This window comes from Dama dama, chromosome 9 (genome assembly GCF_033118175.1).
Source record: "Dama dama isolate Ldn47 chromosome 9, ASM3311817v1, whole genome shotgun sequence".
Taxonomy (NCBI): Eukaryota; Metazoa; Chordata; class Mammalia; order Artiodactyla; family Cervidae; genus Dama; species Dama dama.
Genome location: NC_083689.1, coordinates 49,011,416 through 49,030,686, shown reverse-complemented (window position 1 = coordinate 49,030,686; position 19,271 = coordinate 49,011,416). Strand labels below are relative to the sequence as shown.

The window sequence follows — 19,271 nt, the reverse complement described above, 5'->3', positions numbered from 1 at the left end:
TATAAGGCACGTGAGCTCCACTTCCTGTCCAGGCTGGCCTGCACCCACCACCCTATCTGAATCATCCTTCTGATGGCCACGGATGACTCCAGGATGCTTCATCTGTGATCATCTTTTAGAACTCACCTTACTTGGAGTGTCGGCAGAGCTGATTCCACTCTCCCTTTTAAAACACCGTCTTCCTTTGGATTCTGTGTACAACACTGGCCTGACTGTCTTCCTATTTCACTATAAAGTCTTTCTCAGTGATCTGCCAGCACCTCCTCTTCTACCCAACCCCTTAATGGATTGAGTTCTGAGCCCTCGCCTCTTCTCACACTACAGTTTCTGCCTGGGTGACCTCATCTATTATATTGGCTTGGTTCCATACACATCTATGTCTCCCCAGTTACCTACAACCTATAAAGCTACCTTCTTGGAGGTGATTTAGGGATGTCTCATACCAACTCACACTGAACAATATCCAAGCCAGAAACCTTGATCCCTGCACCCGAATCCTGTTCCTTTGCCACACTTACCCAACTCAGTAAATGTCACTTCTGACCACTCACTTCCTCAGGTCCTTAACCTGAAAGTCGTTCTTAACATCCCCTGCTCTTCTTCCTCACCACCCTCACCATTCCTCCCTACTCAGGGAAACTTGGGTTTTCCGTTGATATTTTTGTGCCCTGCAAGAGTTATGTGTGGCATCATTGGTCCCTGCTCATGTAAAGAACTGAAAGCAGCTCCAGCCTCCAAACCTTTCTGCTTCCCTCCGTCACTCCCCAGTCTACAATCTCCCGCTGTGTCCACCCAGCGATGATGTCTCACCTGGACGAATGCAACAGCCTCCTTACTGTTCCCCTCGTGTGACTTTTGTCCCCTTCTGCTTCCACATCATCCTCTAAGTCCCCACACAGTGTGCCCACTTTCCATAACACTGTACCTCACCCCTCCTGTCCTCTTCCTGCCACCCTTCTGTGCCGCCACATGTCCTATGTACATGAATGTCTTGGCTGATGCTCTAAGAACATCGATGAAGCCAAAGAGATGCAAACACCAGGTTCTTACTAGACTGTGCTCCAAAGTCATCGTCCAGTTTCTAACAGTAGTAAGGAAGAATGGTTACACTGGCAAATTTGAAATCACTGATTATCACAGAGCTGGGAAAATCATTGTTAACCTCATGGACAGGTTAAACAAGTGTGCAGTCATAAGTCCCAGATTTGATGTGATACTCAAAGATCTAAAAATATGGCAGACTGCCCATTTGGTTTCCTTACACTGACAACCTCAGCTGGCATCATAAGAAGCAAAATAAAAACAAACGAAAGAAAATTTTGATATTCTTTTCCTAGGGATGCAACACACACATGCAAATAAAATACCAAATGGACAAAGGAATAAAAAGAAAAAGAAAATGCATCAACTTATTGGTTCCTTAAAGAGGTCTTCCCTGACAGCTCTCCTCCAGCTAAATTTGGTTTTCCCATTTTCTCTCCCACATTTTTCTCTCTCTTTTCTGCAGGAGAGGTGGTATCCACACCAACAAACTGACGCAGGGATTGCCTGGCTCAAACCCCAACTCCACTGTGGGGCCTTGGGCAAGTTCCTTAATCTAAACTTTCATATCCTTATCTGTAAAATGAATCAAATATTCTCTGTGAAGATAGGGATTTGTGAGGATTAAATGAATAAATACATGTGAAGTCCTCACCACATAATGCCTGGCCCAAAGTTTGAGTGTTCATTAAGCATTAACAGTTAGGACGTTCCTTCATGGCGCTTATCACAGTGGGCAGTTACATGTGCACTGTTTTCTCCGATTACGCTCTCTCTCCCCTACTGTACTGTAAGCACCATGGAAATGGGGGAAACACCTGTCTTGCTCACCAAAGCACCGCCGTGTCTAGCACTGTGTCTGGCCTACAGTAAGTGCACAGTAACTGTTTATTAGTGTTCAGTGCCTAAGATTTTAAAAAAAAAAAAAAAACCTTTCTCAAAATGTGTAGCATGTCGTCAGATGGGGGCAGGATAGGTGTAGGTGAGGTACAGTGTAGGAGGGGGAAAAACAGCTTGGGAACGGCAGGAAAGAAAGGAGCCGAAACAGTCAGGGAGGAGCTCTAGCCCCACTGTGGACACTACTGCTTCTACTCCTCACCCGTGGTTCCCCCACTTCCTCAGTGAAGGGGTGACCAGGGTGACTCAGGTACCTTCCCATTCTAATTTCTAACAGCCTCCAGAGGTAAGGTTAGAGACTGCAGGCGGCTTTGAAATCCTCTGAGAAGATGATGCCCTAGAAAACCTAATAGGAAGGAACTGGGATTTTCTGAGCAGAGACCAACTTGGTCCAATGAAGCAGCACGAAAGCCAATGAAGGCAGAGGGCCTAGAGACAAAAAGCATCAGGAGAAGGCCACGGCCCACAGGACAGTGAGGGGGAGCGGAGGTGCACCCAGACGGGAAGCCATCAGATCGGTTCCTAGTGACTGATCACCCAGGTAACTCTTCAGTTTCAGGCCTGGGGGCTTGAGAGAATGGTGGTCCAGCTGAGACAAACAAACAGGTTTCTCTTAGGAAATCTCCTTGTAGGAAAGACAGAATGATAAGAGTTTGCTTACAGAGACCTTAAACCTGAGGCAATGCTCAAAGAGGGAGAGAGTGCCACAAGGACCCTCCTTGCCAGCCTTCAGCCCAGCTAACTGAACCAGTCTTAGGGCCCTACCACCCCCACATGTCACAGGAAGCCGTGCCCTCTTGCTCCTCGTCCCTGACCTATGCCACCTGCTGACCCCTCCCCCGTAACTCCTGCCCTCTATAAAAGCTCTCAGATTTATCAAACACCTGCCCCCACTCCAGGCGGGCTTCCTGGATTACACCTCTTTCAGCATCTTAGTATTTCATATTTTAGGCCTGGTTAGCATGGCAATTTCAAAGATCAACTATCCATATCTTATACAAGTCAGATGTTCCTCCTCCGCAACAAAACTGGCAACTCTTCTGGGCAGGGACGAAATCAGGTATTTCTTCTGCATCTTCCTCCTTCCAGGCCTTGGGCCTAGACAGTGCCAGTCCTTCAGTGGGTGCCAGCCCAGAGATCTCGCTACACTCACTGATCCTGCCAGAGACAGGCCCTCTGGCTCTCAGTGGGGAGATCACGTGGGGTCCAGCCCCGACTGGGCCTGCTCCGGGCACATGGTGCACGTCCATGGCCAGGGTTGCGGTGGCAAGGACAAGGCATTTCAATCCAGTCTGATGAATGATACAGCAGAAAGCCACAATCCTGCCTTACTAGCTGAGAGCACAGGAGCAAACTGATTCATTAGTAGCATTTGCTATTTTGATAAGACTGATTTTAACAATATAATTAAACTATGCAGATAAATGTAAAGGTCTCCTTTAAATCACTTTCCACAACCTCCGATTGCTCAACAGTGGTATCTGGGTTGCTCCCACACAAGGACAGCTTTGTTCTAGCTGGTGAACAGTCCCTCTCTCAGGGAAGTATTGTCAAACCCATTTAAGGCAGAAGAGTAATCCAACAGGCAATCCCTGGAAAACAAGGAAAACACGGAGGAAATAAAAAAAAACAAAACACCTTTCTATACCAGAGTAGGATCTAAAAACATTGCTAAGGGAACCAGAGATGAGTCTGGCACCTAGTAACTGTGACGCGACCCTAAGTGACCACGGCCGGGCCACGATCTCAGTCTGGTTCAGTGTCCTTCTGTAAAATTCGGGAGACTAATTCTAGTGAACTAGTCAGAATAGCTCAATCCAGTCTAGATCAGAAGGGCAATATGATAACAATAAATTACCTGCAAGACAGGGGAGAGGGTGTATTGCTCTGTTCTATGAAGGTTACACAGAAAAGAGCAGAACCCTGAGAGCTCAGAGCCAGGGTGAGCTCAGGCGGGCCACGGGCCTCCTGAGGTCGGAGAAGCGCTGGACACCACCTGGCCACAGAAACGTGAGCGCGGAACTGTATTTGCTGCTCAGAAGAGCGGACTGGTCGATAAAGCCACTTCATCAGGCACCCAAGGTCTGTATTTCAGAACAGCTGGATCCAAGTTTCTGTGTCACGGCTCTAACACACCAAAACTCTACTGACCAAACTCCTGCTGTGCAGACCTGAACACTATTGATAATAGCTGCACTGAAGCAATGGACGGGCATACCAAAGCAACACAGAAAAGAACATGACCAAAATATTTTTAAGTGATTGCTTAAGGTCTCCTTTAAATTATTTTCCGTAATTATCGAGCCAGCAGTCCATTGTTATTAATTCATATTCAGCCTATTTAAGCGGTACCAGCCACGCAGGCTAAAATCAAATGCCTCAGTAATTTCCTAACTTTTGAGTGTTATTTTCTTGTCAGTTAAATTTAAAGCAGCCCATTTGTGACCACATTATACCAAGTTAATCTCATCTAAAGTGCTTCTCAAACCCTAACAGCTACACTAAGGTTTTATACTAATGAAAGCAATTTACATAAATGAAATTTATGTCAATGCATTTCATGACAAATTTTTTATTTTATAATAATTATAGTACTTATATGATAACATCTGTTGATATTCACAGTCTAAACCTGGCAAAGATTTAAACCCACAACATTTTCCATGCATCATGTACATTATCTGTGAAAAGCAATAAAAAAAAGCAATGAATGCATTAATCATACCAATATCATCTGCAAAGCATAAATCTGAAATACCTTTCACGTCAGCTCAAACTGCTTTTTATTTTTTACACACCTGATTTTACGCCATCTGTAAAAGGGCAAGACAAAGACTTTTGAGGAAATTATATTTCTTGGCTGTTTGACTTTTACAAAATACTCAGGCAAAGTTGTGTAAACAGAAGATTTACTATACGACTAAGAAAAAAACGATGCAGTTAAAAGTCCATTTTTATTAAAGGACGGTGTAATGACCACAGCGTTTTCTCATTGCAGTGTGGTATCATATTTGCATTTTTACACCTGTTTTACATTTCCCCTCGTCTATCTATCACATGTGTTTTTACAAATACACATCAGGCCTAAACCTATTCTATGACATAAACAGCAGAAGCAAGACTCTGAATGACAACATTTTAGGCTCTAATTTCCCTATCTTGATGGACATTAAACCAACATCCCAGCCACCACCTGACAACATCAGCGTGTCCTTCCCAGGACTCCCCAGGGCTCCAGGAACAACGTCAAAGTGAAAACCAAAAACTTTACATAAATGTGAGCATCTCTACTCTCTACTCCAATGATAACTATGAACACTTTCTCAGGGTTCTAACTGGCTAACAAAGCCCATCTGTGGGCACATGTTATGAGCAAGCTACTGGTGTGATACTCAGACAAGTTTTCACTTTACCTGGCTCCTGGACACACAGATACTAGTCTGAACTTTAAAAGCAAAATGATCCTTTCTAACCTCCATGGTGCTGAAGCCTCAGGAACATTCCCACTGAAGTGTTTCTCTACCTTCACCAGGCAGTGAACAACCACCTTCAAGAGTGCTCAAATGTGACATTTATATTTCTGCATTACTGACTCATAGCTTTGATGTGCACACAACAATGAACAATAAAACCTGAACTAATTCTTTCACAAGGACAGCGCCTGAGACCTCCACCCACATCCTTTGAGGACTGTTAAGATTTTCATTAAAAGTTGTCTGTCTTCTGGTATCAACGAGCCTTTGACTTCACTAAGTGTTTCAAAATGTTAACCATAAGCCTATTATCAAATTCCTCAATAAAACATCTTTACAAAGTAAGTCAGCGACAGTAACTTTCAACTGTTTTACAGCAGGAGCTCCGGGCACAGGAATAGAAACCATTTTACAAACCCCAAACTCACATATGGTGCTACCGCGGCTAGACACACAGAAACCTCCCCCCACTGCTGCCGCTGCCACAGTCTAGGCCATTCTGAAAGCCTCGCACCACCCCAGTGCCTGAAATCTTTTAATGGCAGCACTTAGATTAACCAAAATGTGATGAACAAGATATAGGGCGAATAGAGCTTGGACCCTGCCCTGAGAGAGATACTCCACTTGGACCAGCTATTAGACTGAATCATGTACTAACAAAAGAGCCATTTTTGTAGGTTAAACCTGGCTGAGCATCAGCCAGTTCCTAAGAGTTCCTAAGAGTCTAACAAAATCGAATGCCCTGCAGGCAGGCCTACCTAATAAAGCATAGACAAGGTAGGAGCTCCTCCAGGAATGCAGAGAACTACAGTTCTTTCTCACAAAGCTCCTGAATCAAAAGTGCTCTCCATCACCAAGTGGAAACTCCCCATCTCCTCCACCCAGAACTCTTCATTCACTCAAAAGGTACCAAACTAGGCCAGCTGCCCCACCCCCACTCTTTATCTATTCCTAATACAAGTTTGCTTCTGTGCTGAACAAGAGTGGTCCAGTATCCAAGAGCGAGAAATGGACAGCCTCCCCCGTGGTGGGGGGAGGCCTCTGATGCTGCCGGGACCACCTGGCTGCTGCCCTGGAGGGCTCCACCTGCTGGCATCTTGGGTAGCTGTTGCCTGGGTTCCAAAGCTTCACCTTCTGCACCTGCTTCCAAAGCATAAAATTTCCTCTGATTTTGTAAGCTTCCCACTTGTCCCCACATGACAGAGCCTAATAAAATGTATCTTTACGGATGGCTCACACCCACATTTCTAACTGACATTTCGTTCTTTCAATGCAGTCACCCTGCAGTTGCCAAACACCTCAGAATACGTTTACATGTCACTTAGAGACCTCTCCCTCCTTATGTCTACACGAAGAGAAAGAAAAGCAAAACTCCTTTACAAATGCCGACCCCACCCTGAGTCTAAGCACTCCAAATGTCGAAACTTCCTGCCTCAGCCTTGGCACTGCTGTGCTCAGAAAACTCATAGAGTCTCACCATTGCCTTTGCTTCGCCGCCGAGGGAAGACAGTGGGCGGATGGAAGCTGAAACCCATGGCCACTTCCTCCACCTATGCCATGAGGATCCCTCAGGAATTTTCACACCTATAGTCACTTAAGTATCTGCACTGATCTGAGCTGCCAAATGCACGCGAACTATTTGGAACTAACCATATCTTGGAATAAAATGTCTGAAAGGAAAAAAAAAAATCTCCTTTATAGTAAAACCTAGTATAACCCACAGCATTGAGAAGTAGGTTTTTCATCCAGGGTAAATGAAAATCTTTCTAAAATGTGTGGTTCAATTTCTACAGCAATAAAATAAATGAATTCTAAAGCAAACTTATGATACCGTTTCACATATGCTCACCACATAAGCAAAGCATTTAAAAACTGTAACACCCAACAAAGGTAATCTCACTTCTGAAAGATTTATTATAAGTAAAATGACAAGACTATGTAAAGAACTGAAAAATGTTCACACCCTACTTAGCGAACAAAACAGAACATTTTTTATCTATATATTCAGCAAAGACCAAATGTATATATGCTAACACCCAGTGTGGAGTGAAGTCTCTTAAGGGAGATGTGGGTCATCAGCTCTGCCCACGATTCCCTCCAGGGTATAAAGTCAAGGCCTGGAGAGGTGCTGTAACATGGAGCACAGTGGGCCTCCCATAACTCCTGTTAAGGGCAGGGCTGCAGTGAGGGAGACATGGTCTTAGCAAGGTGTACACATGCATGTGGAAATGCCTGCTCACAATAAAAAATTACAAGCCCACAGGGCTAGAGTGGACATCTTGTCATATCCATTTGGCATACATGGGGAACTGTACCTAGAAAATAAATGTGTAGATTCAGACAATGGGTAAGTGTATTTTAAAAGCTGACAGACATCATTAACTGCCCTGCAAAGAATGGCACCCCACTCCAGTACTTTTGCCTGGAAAATCCCATGGACAGAGGAGCTTGGTGGGCTGCAGTCCATGGGGTCGCTACAAGTTGGACATGACTGAGCGACTTCACTTTCACTTTTCACTTTCATGCATTGGAGAAGGAAATGGCAACCCACTCCAATGTTCTTGCCTGGAGAATCCCAGGGACGATGGAGCCTGGTGGGCTGCCCTCATGGGGTCACACAGAGTCAGACACGACTGAAACGACTTAGCAGCAGCAGTAGCAGCAAAGAGGATGCATTCGTTGACACTCCAACCTCTCCACTCTCCATCTCTCACATCAACATGCACTTCCCTCCTCACCAGCTTAGACTCCAAGGTCCAATATTTTGACCTCTTATCTGCACATGTCTTTAGTTTCCTTGCCCCCTATTCCACCATTGCACTCTTCTGGCAAAAGTTCAGCGCTTGTTAAAAGTTCATGCAACTTAACGACAAAAAACAAACAACCTATTCCAAAAATGGGCAGAAGATCCAAATAGACATTTCTCAAAAAAAACATACAGATGACCAAGAGGCACATGAAAAGATGCACAACATCACTAATTACAGAGAAATGCAAATGAAAACTACAATGAGCTACCACCTCACACCAGTCAGAATGGCCACCATGAAAAAGTCTACAAATAACACATGCAGAAGAGGGTGTGCAGAAAAGGGAACCCTCCCTGTTCCTACTGTTGGTGGGAATGTAAATTGGTAAAGCCACTATGAAAAACAGTTTGAAAAAAAAAGAAAAAAAGAGAGAGAAAAAAGAAAAACAGTTTGGAGGTTCCTTTAAAAAAAAAATAAAAACAGAGTTGCCATATGATCCTACAATCCCACTCCTAAGCATATGTCTGGACAAAAAGATAGTTCAAAAAGATACACGCACCCCTATGTTCACTGCAGCACAATTCACAATAGCCAAGACACAGAAATGACCTAAATGTCCACCGACAAATGCAGGAATAAAGAAGATGTAGTGTATATAAAAAATGGAATACTACTCAGCCGTAAGAATGGACTAACGCCACTGGCAGCAACATGGATGGACCTAGAGGTTATACTAAGTGAAATGCATCAGGAGAGAGAGAAATATCACCTGCTATCACTCATACGTGGCATCTAAAATACGACACAAATCTATCCACAACACAGAAACAGACTCACAGACATAAAGAACAGATGTGCTGAGGAGAAGGGACGGACTAGGAGTTTGAAATTAGTAGACACAAACTATTATATAGAGGGTGGATAAACAACCAGGTCCTATTATACAGCACAAGAAATTATGCCATGATAAACCATAATTGGACATGGAACAACAGATTGGTTCCAAATAGGAAAAGGAGTACGTCAAGGCTGGATATTGTCACCCTGCTTATTTAACTTATATGCAGAGTACATCGTGAGAAACGCTGGGCTAGAAGCACAAGCTGGAATCAAGATTGCCGGAAGAAATATTCAATAACCTCAGATATGCAGATGACACCACCCTTATGGCAGAGAGTGAAGAGGAACTAAAAAGCCTCTTGATGAAAGTGAAAGAGGAGAGTGAAAAAGTTGGCTTAAAGCTTAACATTCAGAAAACTAAGATCACGGCATCTGGTCCCACCACCTCACGGGAAATAGATGGGGAGACAGTAGAAACAGTGTCAGACTTTATTTTTGGGGGCTCCAAAATCACTGCAGATGGTGATTGCAGCCATGAAATTAAAAGACACTTACTCCTTGGAAGGAAAGTTATGACCAACCTAGAGAGCATATTAAAAAGCAGAGACATTACTTTGCCAACAAAGGTCTGTCTGGTCAAGGCTATGGTTTTTCCAGTGGTCATGTATGGATGTGAGAGTTGGACTGTGAAGAAAGCTGAGTGCCGAAAAATGGATGCTTTTGAACTGTGGTGTTGGAGAAGACTCTTGAGAGTCCCTTGGAACAAAGGAGATCCAATCAGTCCATCCTAAAGGAGATCAGTCCTGGGTGTTCACTGGAAGGACTGATGCTGAAGCTGAAACTCCAGTACTTTGGCCACCTCATGCGAAGAGTTGACTCATTGGAAAAGACCCTGATGATGGAAGGGGTTGGGGGCAGGAGGAAAAGGGGAAGACAGAGGACGAGATGGCTGGATGGCACCACCGCCTCGATGGACATGAGTTTGAGTAAACTCCGGGAGTTGCTGATGGACAGGGAGGGCTGGTGTGCTGCAATTCATGGGGTCGCAGAGAGTCAGACACAACTGAGCGACTGAACTGAACTGAACTGAAACCATAACAGAAAAGAATATGAAAAATAATGTGTATATAGATAAATAAAACTGAATCACTGAACAGTAAGAATTGATACAACATTGTAAATCAACTGTACTTCAATAAAAGAAATTAATTAAAAAAAAAACTTCAGCCTTCATTAAGCCCCAACTAGCACCTTCTCCAAGCCTGTGTAAAAACACACAGGATCTTCACCTTAAATGTCTGCCCATAAATCTCCAGTGACACTGAGAACTGCTCAGCAACCAACCACAGTTCAGTAGTTCCTGCACTGTCTTAGTCTCTAAGAGGACTGTTTCTTGCCTATTTCCCTATTTCCCCAGATCTCCAACACTCCTCCCTCCCACCCTGACTCATTCTTAGTTGATGACTTCACTTAAAAAAAAACGAAGCCATCAAAAGAGAGAACCACCTCTTCTTCCCAGGACAAATGTAGCAACCTACCTGCACCTGGACACGTACACTCAGCATTCCTTCCTATCACAAGGGACACAGCACACCTGTACCTGCTCATTCCAGCCCATCCCATCCACGATGGTGCTCTCACAATTACCCTTTCTGGAGGATCCCTGTTATCTCCAGCCTGAACCCTGATCTCATATCTCCAGCTGCTGATTGACATCGCCACTTAGGTGACTAGTATCTCAAACCTGACATGTCCAACACAGGGATTCTTAATTCCCTACCCTGATCTCTGCCCCACTTTCCTCAGCCAAGAAAATGACACCACCCTTTACCCTACAGCTTGAGCCAGAGCCTTGGGATCATCCTTGACCCTCTCCTTCTCCACACATATAATCTGATACTCTGGATTGTCCTACCTCCAATATAAATGAGAAATCCTTCATTTCTCTCCACATTCCACTGCTACTGCCACAGTCTCCCGCCATCTCTTGCCTAGCCTGTTACATGGCAACTTCCACACTGCCTGCTGCCACTCTTGCCCTGCCACCATCTGCTCACAGCAGAACAGCCAGGGTGAGCTCTTTAGAACATAACCCAAACCACAGCACTTCTCTGCCTGCAATTCTCCAAGACCTTTCTTTCACAGGATAAAACTCAAACTCCTTGTCAAGGTCACAAAGTTCCAGTGCTTGGCCCCTCCCTCTCTTCAACCCCTTCCCCCTTCTGTCCCCTCCAGAACGCTGGCCTCCTGGCTCTTCCATGGTCATGTCAAGATCCCTCCTGCTCCAGGAATCTGGTCCCTGCTGTCTCTTCATCGCAGCGCTCGTTCTCCAGCTCCTCACGTGCTGAACTCCCTTGTGTTACTCAGGCCTCAGAGTCCCCGCCCCAGGCGCTTCCATCATGAACAGTGTGCTCACCTCTTCACCACTCTCCATCCCAATACCCTGCTTTACTCTCCCTCATGACTTATCACTACCTGCTGCTGCTGCTGCTACGCCGCTTCAGTCCTGTCCGACTCTGTGCGACCCCAGAGACAGCAGCCCACCAGGCTCCCCTGTCCCTGGGATTCTCCAGGCAAGAACACTGGAGTGGGTTGTCATTTTCTTCTAAAATTACACTATCTATTCATTTGTTTAATGCCTAACCTCTCCACTAGAATGGGAGCTACGTGCACTCAGAATAGTGTCTGGCACAGGGTAGGTGCTTAATAAATATTCGTTAATGAGTATTACATTTACAATAAAAATTAAACTACTTTTTATAAATTTAAATGCGTGTACAATTGTCACATTATGAATAAACTATACATGTGGAGAAAGACTACAAGAGGATAGAAAAAAAGATGGAAGTAGTTGCAACAGGAAATTTTTTTTTTAATTTATACCCACCCTATTTGAATGTTTTATAGCATTGCTTTATAATTTAAAATGTACCTTTTCTGTATTGAAAAGTAAGTGAAAGATAAGTGAGGATTTAACAGGGCCAGAGGGTCACCACTCTAAACATTAGTTGTGAAAAAGACAAAATCAGCCCAACACCTGGCAGCTGCCTGGACTATGATCGCCTAAGCCTCTAAGTTGCTAGAAGCCATCCTGGCACTCACATCTAGGCCATGGTGTTGAAAATCAACATCAGACAGGATTGCCCTGTGACCATGAAAGATGAGAACAAAAATAAAACCATTCCTGTAATAATGACTGTAATCATGACAATAACAGAATGTAACACAGAGAATCATGGACACCACTCTGCAATATCTCAACACAGACAAAACATGAACACTGTCCAAATCACAAAATACCAAACACCCACCCCCACCCCCACCCCAGGCTAATGAGAGACTGCTGCTTCTTTACCAATTTCAGCTTTGGTCCCACTGTAGTCCATTCTCCCTATAGATAAGATTTATTAAAATAGTGAATCATAGAAGAACCCATTTTCTGACAGCATCCAACCCAGATCTAAGCCCTGATCCTTAAAGACTCCAAAATCACTAGCACCAACCCAAACCCTGCGGTAAGGTTTTCCCTACACCATCCTCCTGAGACGCCCCACACCCCCTGTATGGGGTGAGCGCTCTCCCTCACTGCAACAAGCAACAGCCCAACTCGTTTAGCTATGGCCATGTTCCTGGTGGTCTCTGGGTAGTGGGCGGTGACACTTGTCATGACATCAGCTGCCATTACAGGCCATTACATGCTGAAGTCACAGGAGCCTAGCTGGAAAACTGATCCCAGGACATAGTCTCAGGGCTGGTTCTCTGAGTATGTGCCCTGATATCAGCTGATTTTCTTGTCATCTGCCTCTTTCTCCTAAAAGGTGAGTGAAGGCAGGGTAAAAAAAGGTCAAGTTAATTAAATGTCCTGGTGAATAATATTACTGCTAATCAAGGATGCCCTGCACAGCTTCCAAAGGTACCCTGAGCACAAGGTTAAGAGTGAGGCTGGATGACTGAGTCATGGGCAGAGCCTTAGGCAACACTACTCAAGTACTTTAAGCCACATGTTCAAGCCCAATAAATTAGCCCAGGCTTAAAGAAGTCAGGCCGTACACATGTAAGAATTTTAATAAGCTTGGAAAATGCTACCTAGAGCTTATGCACAAGCTTACTGTACCAATGGGATTCCCTGCCACCAGCCACAGAGTGCTAAGCCCCTGACAAGAGCCGTCGAGCACGTGGGGCAGCAGGGACAAGGAGCCAGCTTGGTCCAGGCTTCCTCAGCAGTGGGAGACACAGCAGAAGGCTGGCAGCCAGATGGATGGAGAGCAGAATGGGGCACGCAGCACAGTGGAGCCAACGGCGTTTACTAGGAAAACATGTCGAAGGTTTCTTTGGTGGAAATCTGGTCCTCACACACCCTTCCAGAAACTAGCAAACACTGTAATCAATGTCTGCATTTATCCAATGCTTGTTTGTACCCGAGAACTGTGTTAGGTACAATAGACAGTTATTTGAGCAAACATGGTCTCTGCCTTCTAGATGCTGACACCTAATATAAATAAAAACAATAAATCTGTCCAGAGGATTACCAAACTAACTGAACAAACATGGAACAGTCTAAAGCATGGACCTTATGTAAATTCAGTGGAGTAAGAACTGAAGGGTAAGTCATGGGAGACGACTTTCTAAACAGGGTGGGGCCCTAATGGAACAGTTCCCCTGTTAAGGCTCAATCTTCAAGGTAGGGGCCAGCTTTCAAGAAAAGCTATAAGGGCTGGCTACTAGAGAAAATGAACCAATCAGAGAAGAGGGTGCAGCCTGGAGAATGATTTAGAGGCAGAAATGCAACTATCAGGAGAAAGAAAACTTGACAATCATCCAAGAAAACTAGGGGAGATCAGTCAAGCAGGTGTATGTTTCTCAACCAGTTTTACTCATGACCCCTTGTGATAAATGTAAAAAGCTGACACTCCATTAATGTTATTTAAAATCTGAAAGGGAATTACATATCCTAACCAACACCAAATCAGAGCAACAGTGGTTTCAGAATCTGATTTTTCCAAATCACACAAATCATCCCCTTCCCCTAGAGTTGAGAATCACCCAGTTGGGTGGCAGTAACTGTCAACAAGGAAAGAATAACTGTCACTGAATTATTTAGGAAGAAAAGATTTAGATCCTGGATCCACAGGGTACCAGACAACCAGTACTAATAGAAAGAGTTACAGCCTAAGGTGACTGAAAAAAAAAAAAAAACACCATGGCCCAAGCAAGAATATGTACTAATTACCTGATTAAAATTTTTGAAAGAGAATTCTTTGTAGATGGCATCTCTCTCACTTAATTCCAACCATCCTGCTTCTTTAAGGTCAAGTATCATCTGGCTCCTCTCCTCTGCAGTCAACTGGTGGGTACCTGCTGACTATGAAAAGAACACATTTAATACCTGAAATGTAGAGGTTTGGTTAATTCAAATACATGTACAGCTCTTTACTTTATGTAGAGATACAGAAAAAAGTCTTAAGGACAACGATTTCTAACCATCTCTGATTTCTTCGTTCTCAAAATACAAAGTTCTCAAAAAGAGATAAAAACAAGACTAGCTCTGTACAAAATAAGTTGCCTCCATGGTATGTGAGCTTATCACCCCTTACAAACGCCTCTAACTTTACAATTCAGCTTTCCTGGTTTCTTACAGATAAAGTTGAGATTGACTATTTGGACATCTTACCAAAGATCATAACCAATGGCCAACATTCCAGGACTTACGAAACTGAGGTAACACACTCACCCAAGGAACCCTTCAAGTCCACCAGTAGAACCAGGATTAGAACTCCGGACCCTCAACTCCTGGTCCACTCTCTTTGGATGGCCCCACATCACCTCAGCAGCCTTCAGTCCTTACTCACATGGGTCTCAACTCTCTGAGTTCACCATCCCCGTTCAATTCTAGTTAAGACCGATCAATCCTCAGAGAGGAAAAAACAAATGCACATTTACAGGGGATTTGATAAAATAACTTCTGGGCGTTCACACACCCTCTGGGCTATAGGTTAAAGAGCTCTTGCTTTAGTGGCGTGAGTTGTCTCAGAAGCATCAGTAAGACAAACTCCCTCAACCATCTAGCCACAGCACTGCCCACTTGGAAGCACTTGTGCACAACTGTCCACCTTGTTCCTCCTCATCCTGGTGAGAACATTCCCAAACCCTGTTAGTTAACAGGCCCACACTTGCCATGCTACTTGTTTTTTAACGGAAAGAACTCTAAGCAGCATGACAGACAGAAGAACACCCTAAGAGAAGTCAGAAGAGGTATGTTCTCATTCTGGCATAACTGCCCACCAGTACCTCCTGTCTTACCTGTATGCTGGGCTACTACCTGCTCAGGTGAGGGAGGGACTGGCCCCAGAAAGAACGAACTTAAGGCTTCCTTATCAAAGGGCAACCAGAGGCTGAGCTGAATGCTCTGCCATGAAACTTCAACTCATTCCCACTTCAGAAATCCTAAAACCCTTTATCAGTGTAATTAAGAAGGCAAAGTAAGTAAACTTATAGACAATTTGCAAAAAGGAAAAAAAGGATGCTAATGAGCCAACCTTCTAGTTTCTCTTCCTTGCTTAGTCAGCTACCCTTCCCTACAACTAACAGGAGATAATGAGAATGCCTCTTAATTAAATAAAAATGTTTAAAGGCTTGTTATCAAAAATCACATACTATTAAAAAGAGAAGTATCCATGCATTAGCTTTTCAATGACAACTGTGAAAAATTTCACAGAAGACCTATACAGGAAATTACCTAAAAATTTTAAACATTTAAATATTTTAATTCACTAAAACTATTTTGCTAAGGAAACAGAATTATCATTGAATAGCTGCAAAGAAAACTATTAACTATGCTGTGGGTTAAGCAGCAGTCACCGGGAGTCTGTGGAGCACACTCTGAGCTGTCTTCCTCCTCCCTAAACCTCCACATCTCCAGTGAGGTCCATGAACTGTGCCCACTACTGGTGTCTACCTAGGAACAGGAACCACGTACAGAACTGTAAAATGGAGTCACTTCACCCATATAACATAAACAGTCCCCTTAAGGACACACACTCCACAGAACCCTTTGTGGTGGACTTAATTTTCTTTCTGTGGGAGCTACGCAGAGAGACAGGGAAAGCATAGGATTTGGAGAGCAATTTTCAATCCAAGCCTAGCTTTGTTACTTTCAGCTGTGGATGCTGAGTAAATCTCTTAGCCTCTCCGAATTGCAATGTTTTAGAGTGCGGATGTTACAACATACACCTGCCAAGATTTTTAAAAGGCTTAAAGAGATCTTAAGTGTGGAGGCACCGAGCATAGAGCCTGGCACGTGGCAACCACTCCAAACGCACCTGTTTATTCACTCCTCCCCAATGCCACAACTGTACTTGATCACCAGCGCCCTATATAGAAGTATGCCCTAGGACACGCCTAGGCGACAGTAAGCACTCAACTTGTGTTCTCACCTTAATGGCCACGAAGCAGAATGCTTATCTTCTCCATCATCGAGTCACACTTTTTTTCTTTTAAAAAAAAATTCAAACTGCCAAATGGGTTCTAACAAGCAATCTAAGAAAATGAAACGGTGAGTTTAATACAACATACGCCCACTAGGTGGTGCTGCATGTTAAAACTTGCCCTCAAGTCAATTTACCCCCAATATGTTAATTCATAAAACGGGGAAACGGACCGGGCGCCTATAGGGATTAAAAAAAAAAAAAAAATCAGTGTGCAACTCAAAAGATAATTTATTAGTAATTGCTCCAAAAAATTAACACCAAGACAAATGAGTTAATTCAACATTCAGGGCCCCGTTTACAGAGAGCGAGAGACGGTTCCTGCTCTCACCGAGCGCACAATCTAGACGACCCGACAAGCAGCTTTAGTCACATCACGAGTGAAGAATTTTCACAACTGCTTTTCACACTGTTTTTTTTTTTTTTTTTTTTTTTTTTACACTTAAAGTCGTGGTGGTTTGTTTTCCGGTTGGCAATTTCGGAGACTACGACGAAATTCTAAGCCAAGAGAAACTGGAAGATGCTACGGCCACCCCTGTCTCAGACCAGCTCGTCGGCAGGTGCCGGGTGCCCAAACGTGGCTACACGAAGTCCGGGCCCACTTCGGGGCCTGCCCCGGTCCTTTCACCCCTCGGCCGGCATGGCTGGGCCTCGCCCTCCTCCCGCACAGCGGGCCCTCGGCACTCACCATGGCTGCGAGGCTCTGGCTCCTGCCTCTCAGCGCCGCGAACCAGCGCCGCGTCGCTCCCCGCGCCCCCAGCGCCGCCGCCATAGCGTCGCGCCGAGGGCTGCCCGGCGCGCTGCCTGCCCGCCGCCCGCCGCCCCGGAGCCAGGGGCCGTGCGAGGAGCTCCCAGCTGCAGCCTAGACCGTCCCTCAAAGCCCTGCCCCGCCGCGCAGGCCCAGACGCGGACCGGCCCCGGAAGGTCTCTAGGAGCTTCGATGGCGGGCAGCCCCGCAGGCCCCCGCAGGCCCCCGCAGGCGCCCGCAGGCGCCCGCAGGCCCCCGGTGCTGTCAGCCCCGGCTTGACGGGCCTTCGGCGTCATCGCCGCTCGGGTGCCAGGTTTCCCGCCTGGTGCGGGGCGGGTAGCGGGGCTGGCGCGGCTCTGAGAATGGACCTGCGGCTCGCTTTCCGGTGTCCGGCCCTCGGGTTGTCGCTGCCTCGCCCACTGTCTGACCTCATTGGGGCAAACAGCACTTGCGGGCTGGAGGATGTCGCGGATGGCGACAGGAAGAGATGAGCGCAGGGGGGTCGGGGGGGGGGGCGGTGATTGGAGACCACTGCACTCTACTAGCGATTGTGGGACAGTGAACTACAGCGATGCAAACAGGGCCTTCTAAGTCGGGGAGCCACTGGGTGAATCTAAGCTCTAGTCTGTTGTTACTTAGCTGCCAGTGTCCTGGGCAGGCTAACTCATCTCTCTTTGTCTAGCTAAAATAATTTGGAAAACCTAGCTCACAGTGCTTTCTAAAAGGTAGCACACTCAATACATAGTAGGCATCCCGGAGATAACATGTGGACAGATTTAGATACATTATATATTTGGACGAAAGGGGTAGTCTTTGTTTTATATATTTGTCTTAGTATTTTATTCTTATCGTTCCTTTTTTTTAATATATATAATTCACATACCATAAAATTCATCCCTTTTAAAGGGTACAATTTAGTGGGTTTTAGTATATTCTTCCTTTTTTTTTTTTTTTAACTAAATAGTTCAAGCAAATTAATAATATGTTTTGCAGAGAACATAAGAATACACTCAGGAATATACTTTTTAAACTATGAGAGTCCATTTAAGTTCAGCTTAGCAGCTGGTTTTATTTCCCATGTAGACTTGAAAAAAACAAAGCCTTTTTACCTAAAATAGTCTAAAATTCAGACTTATGACCCAGCCCATCTTCTTCACTCTTGCTCACCTGATGAAAACTCAACCGAGGAATCTTGCTGTAGACCTTCATCAAATATCACTGGTCTCAAGGCATTTATCTGAGACATTCTGGTTTCCTTTGCCTGATGCCATACATGGATATATATATAAGAACTGGAACTGTAGATTGTATTTCCAATATTTACTTTGGCTATTTGGGATCATGAAAAATGTTCTACTCTCTTGCTCATTAAAGTGAGAACTGAGAAATTAACTGGTAGTTGTGAAGTAACAAGTTGGAGACCCCTCATCATTTGCAGTGGTTTGCTTTCATCCTTTTCCTTCCCTGATACCGCTGAACAAGACTGTGACACGTCAGCTCTTGTCATGAACGCATTAGCAGCAGGATGCTGGTTAGGGTCCAGGGAGAGTGATGTCCACTGACAGGGGCTGTGAATGCCCTGCCCTAACATAGAGCTCTCTTACTAGGACCTAAGTCCCTTAGCAAAGATTTACTGGGCATGCCCTCTGTCATGGACACTGTTGAGAAAAACAGCCCCCTGCTCACAGTCTTTCACGTCCTGCTTGGCCACATGGACTAGGCCTTGGGCCTGGAACACTTCCTTACCAAAAAAGAGCCCACACAGCTTGCGCCAGGCTGATCGGCCTGTGAGAGTATCCTTCCTTGTTTCAGACTGAATGTGTGCTCCTCTGTTCTGCTTAAGTATGCATGTCAATGACCCTGGCGCGCACACCCCCATTTCAGAATGTCACATTCAGTAGGGGAGAGGGTTCTTCTGCTGTGGCACTAGATGGGTGCTCTCTGGCCATAGGCTGGGGGTGAGGGACATCCTTGAGCCATGAGGGGCCTATGCACACTACTGGGGCTGACCTTGCTGTCTCTTCTCGTGAAAATAAAA

General features: G+C 45.0%; 1 protein-coding gene across 2 annotated transcripts in view; it reads right to left on the bottom strand.

Annotated features, from left to right (window-relative positions):
- The window catches only part of PCBD2 (pterin-4 alpha-carbinolamine dehydratase 2), a 44,497-nt gene extending 27,192 nt beyond the window's left edge, over positions 1–17,305 (bottom strand). Inside the window, exons 1-3 of one of the 2 annotated variants that reach the window (XM_061151336.1) lie at positions 17,174–17,279; positions 16,435–16,537; positions 14,232–14,363 (exon numbers count right to left, since the gene is read on the bottom strand). In XM_061151336.1, coding sequence (XP_061007319.1) covers positions 14,232–14,321 — 90 coding nt within the window. In that variant the 5' untranslated portion in view covers positions 14,322–14,363; positions 16,435–16,537; positions 17,174–17,279. Of the gene's footprint in view, positions 1–14,231; positions 14,364–16,434; positions 16,538–17,173 lie in introns of both variants that reach the window. The other variant, XM_061151335.1, reaches the window with a different exon arrangement.
- Between the last annotated feature and the right edge of the window lie 1,966 nt (positions 17,306–19,271).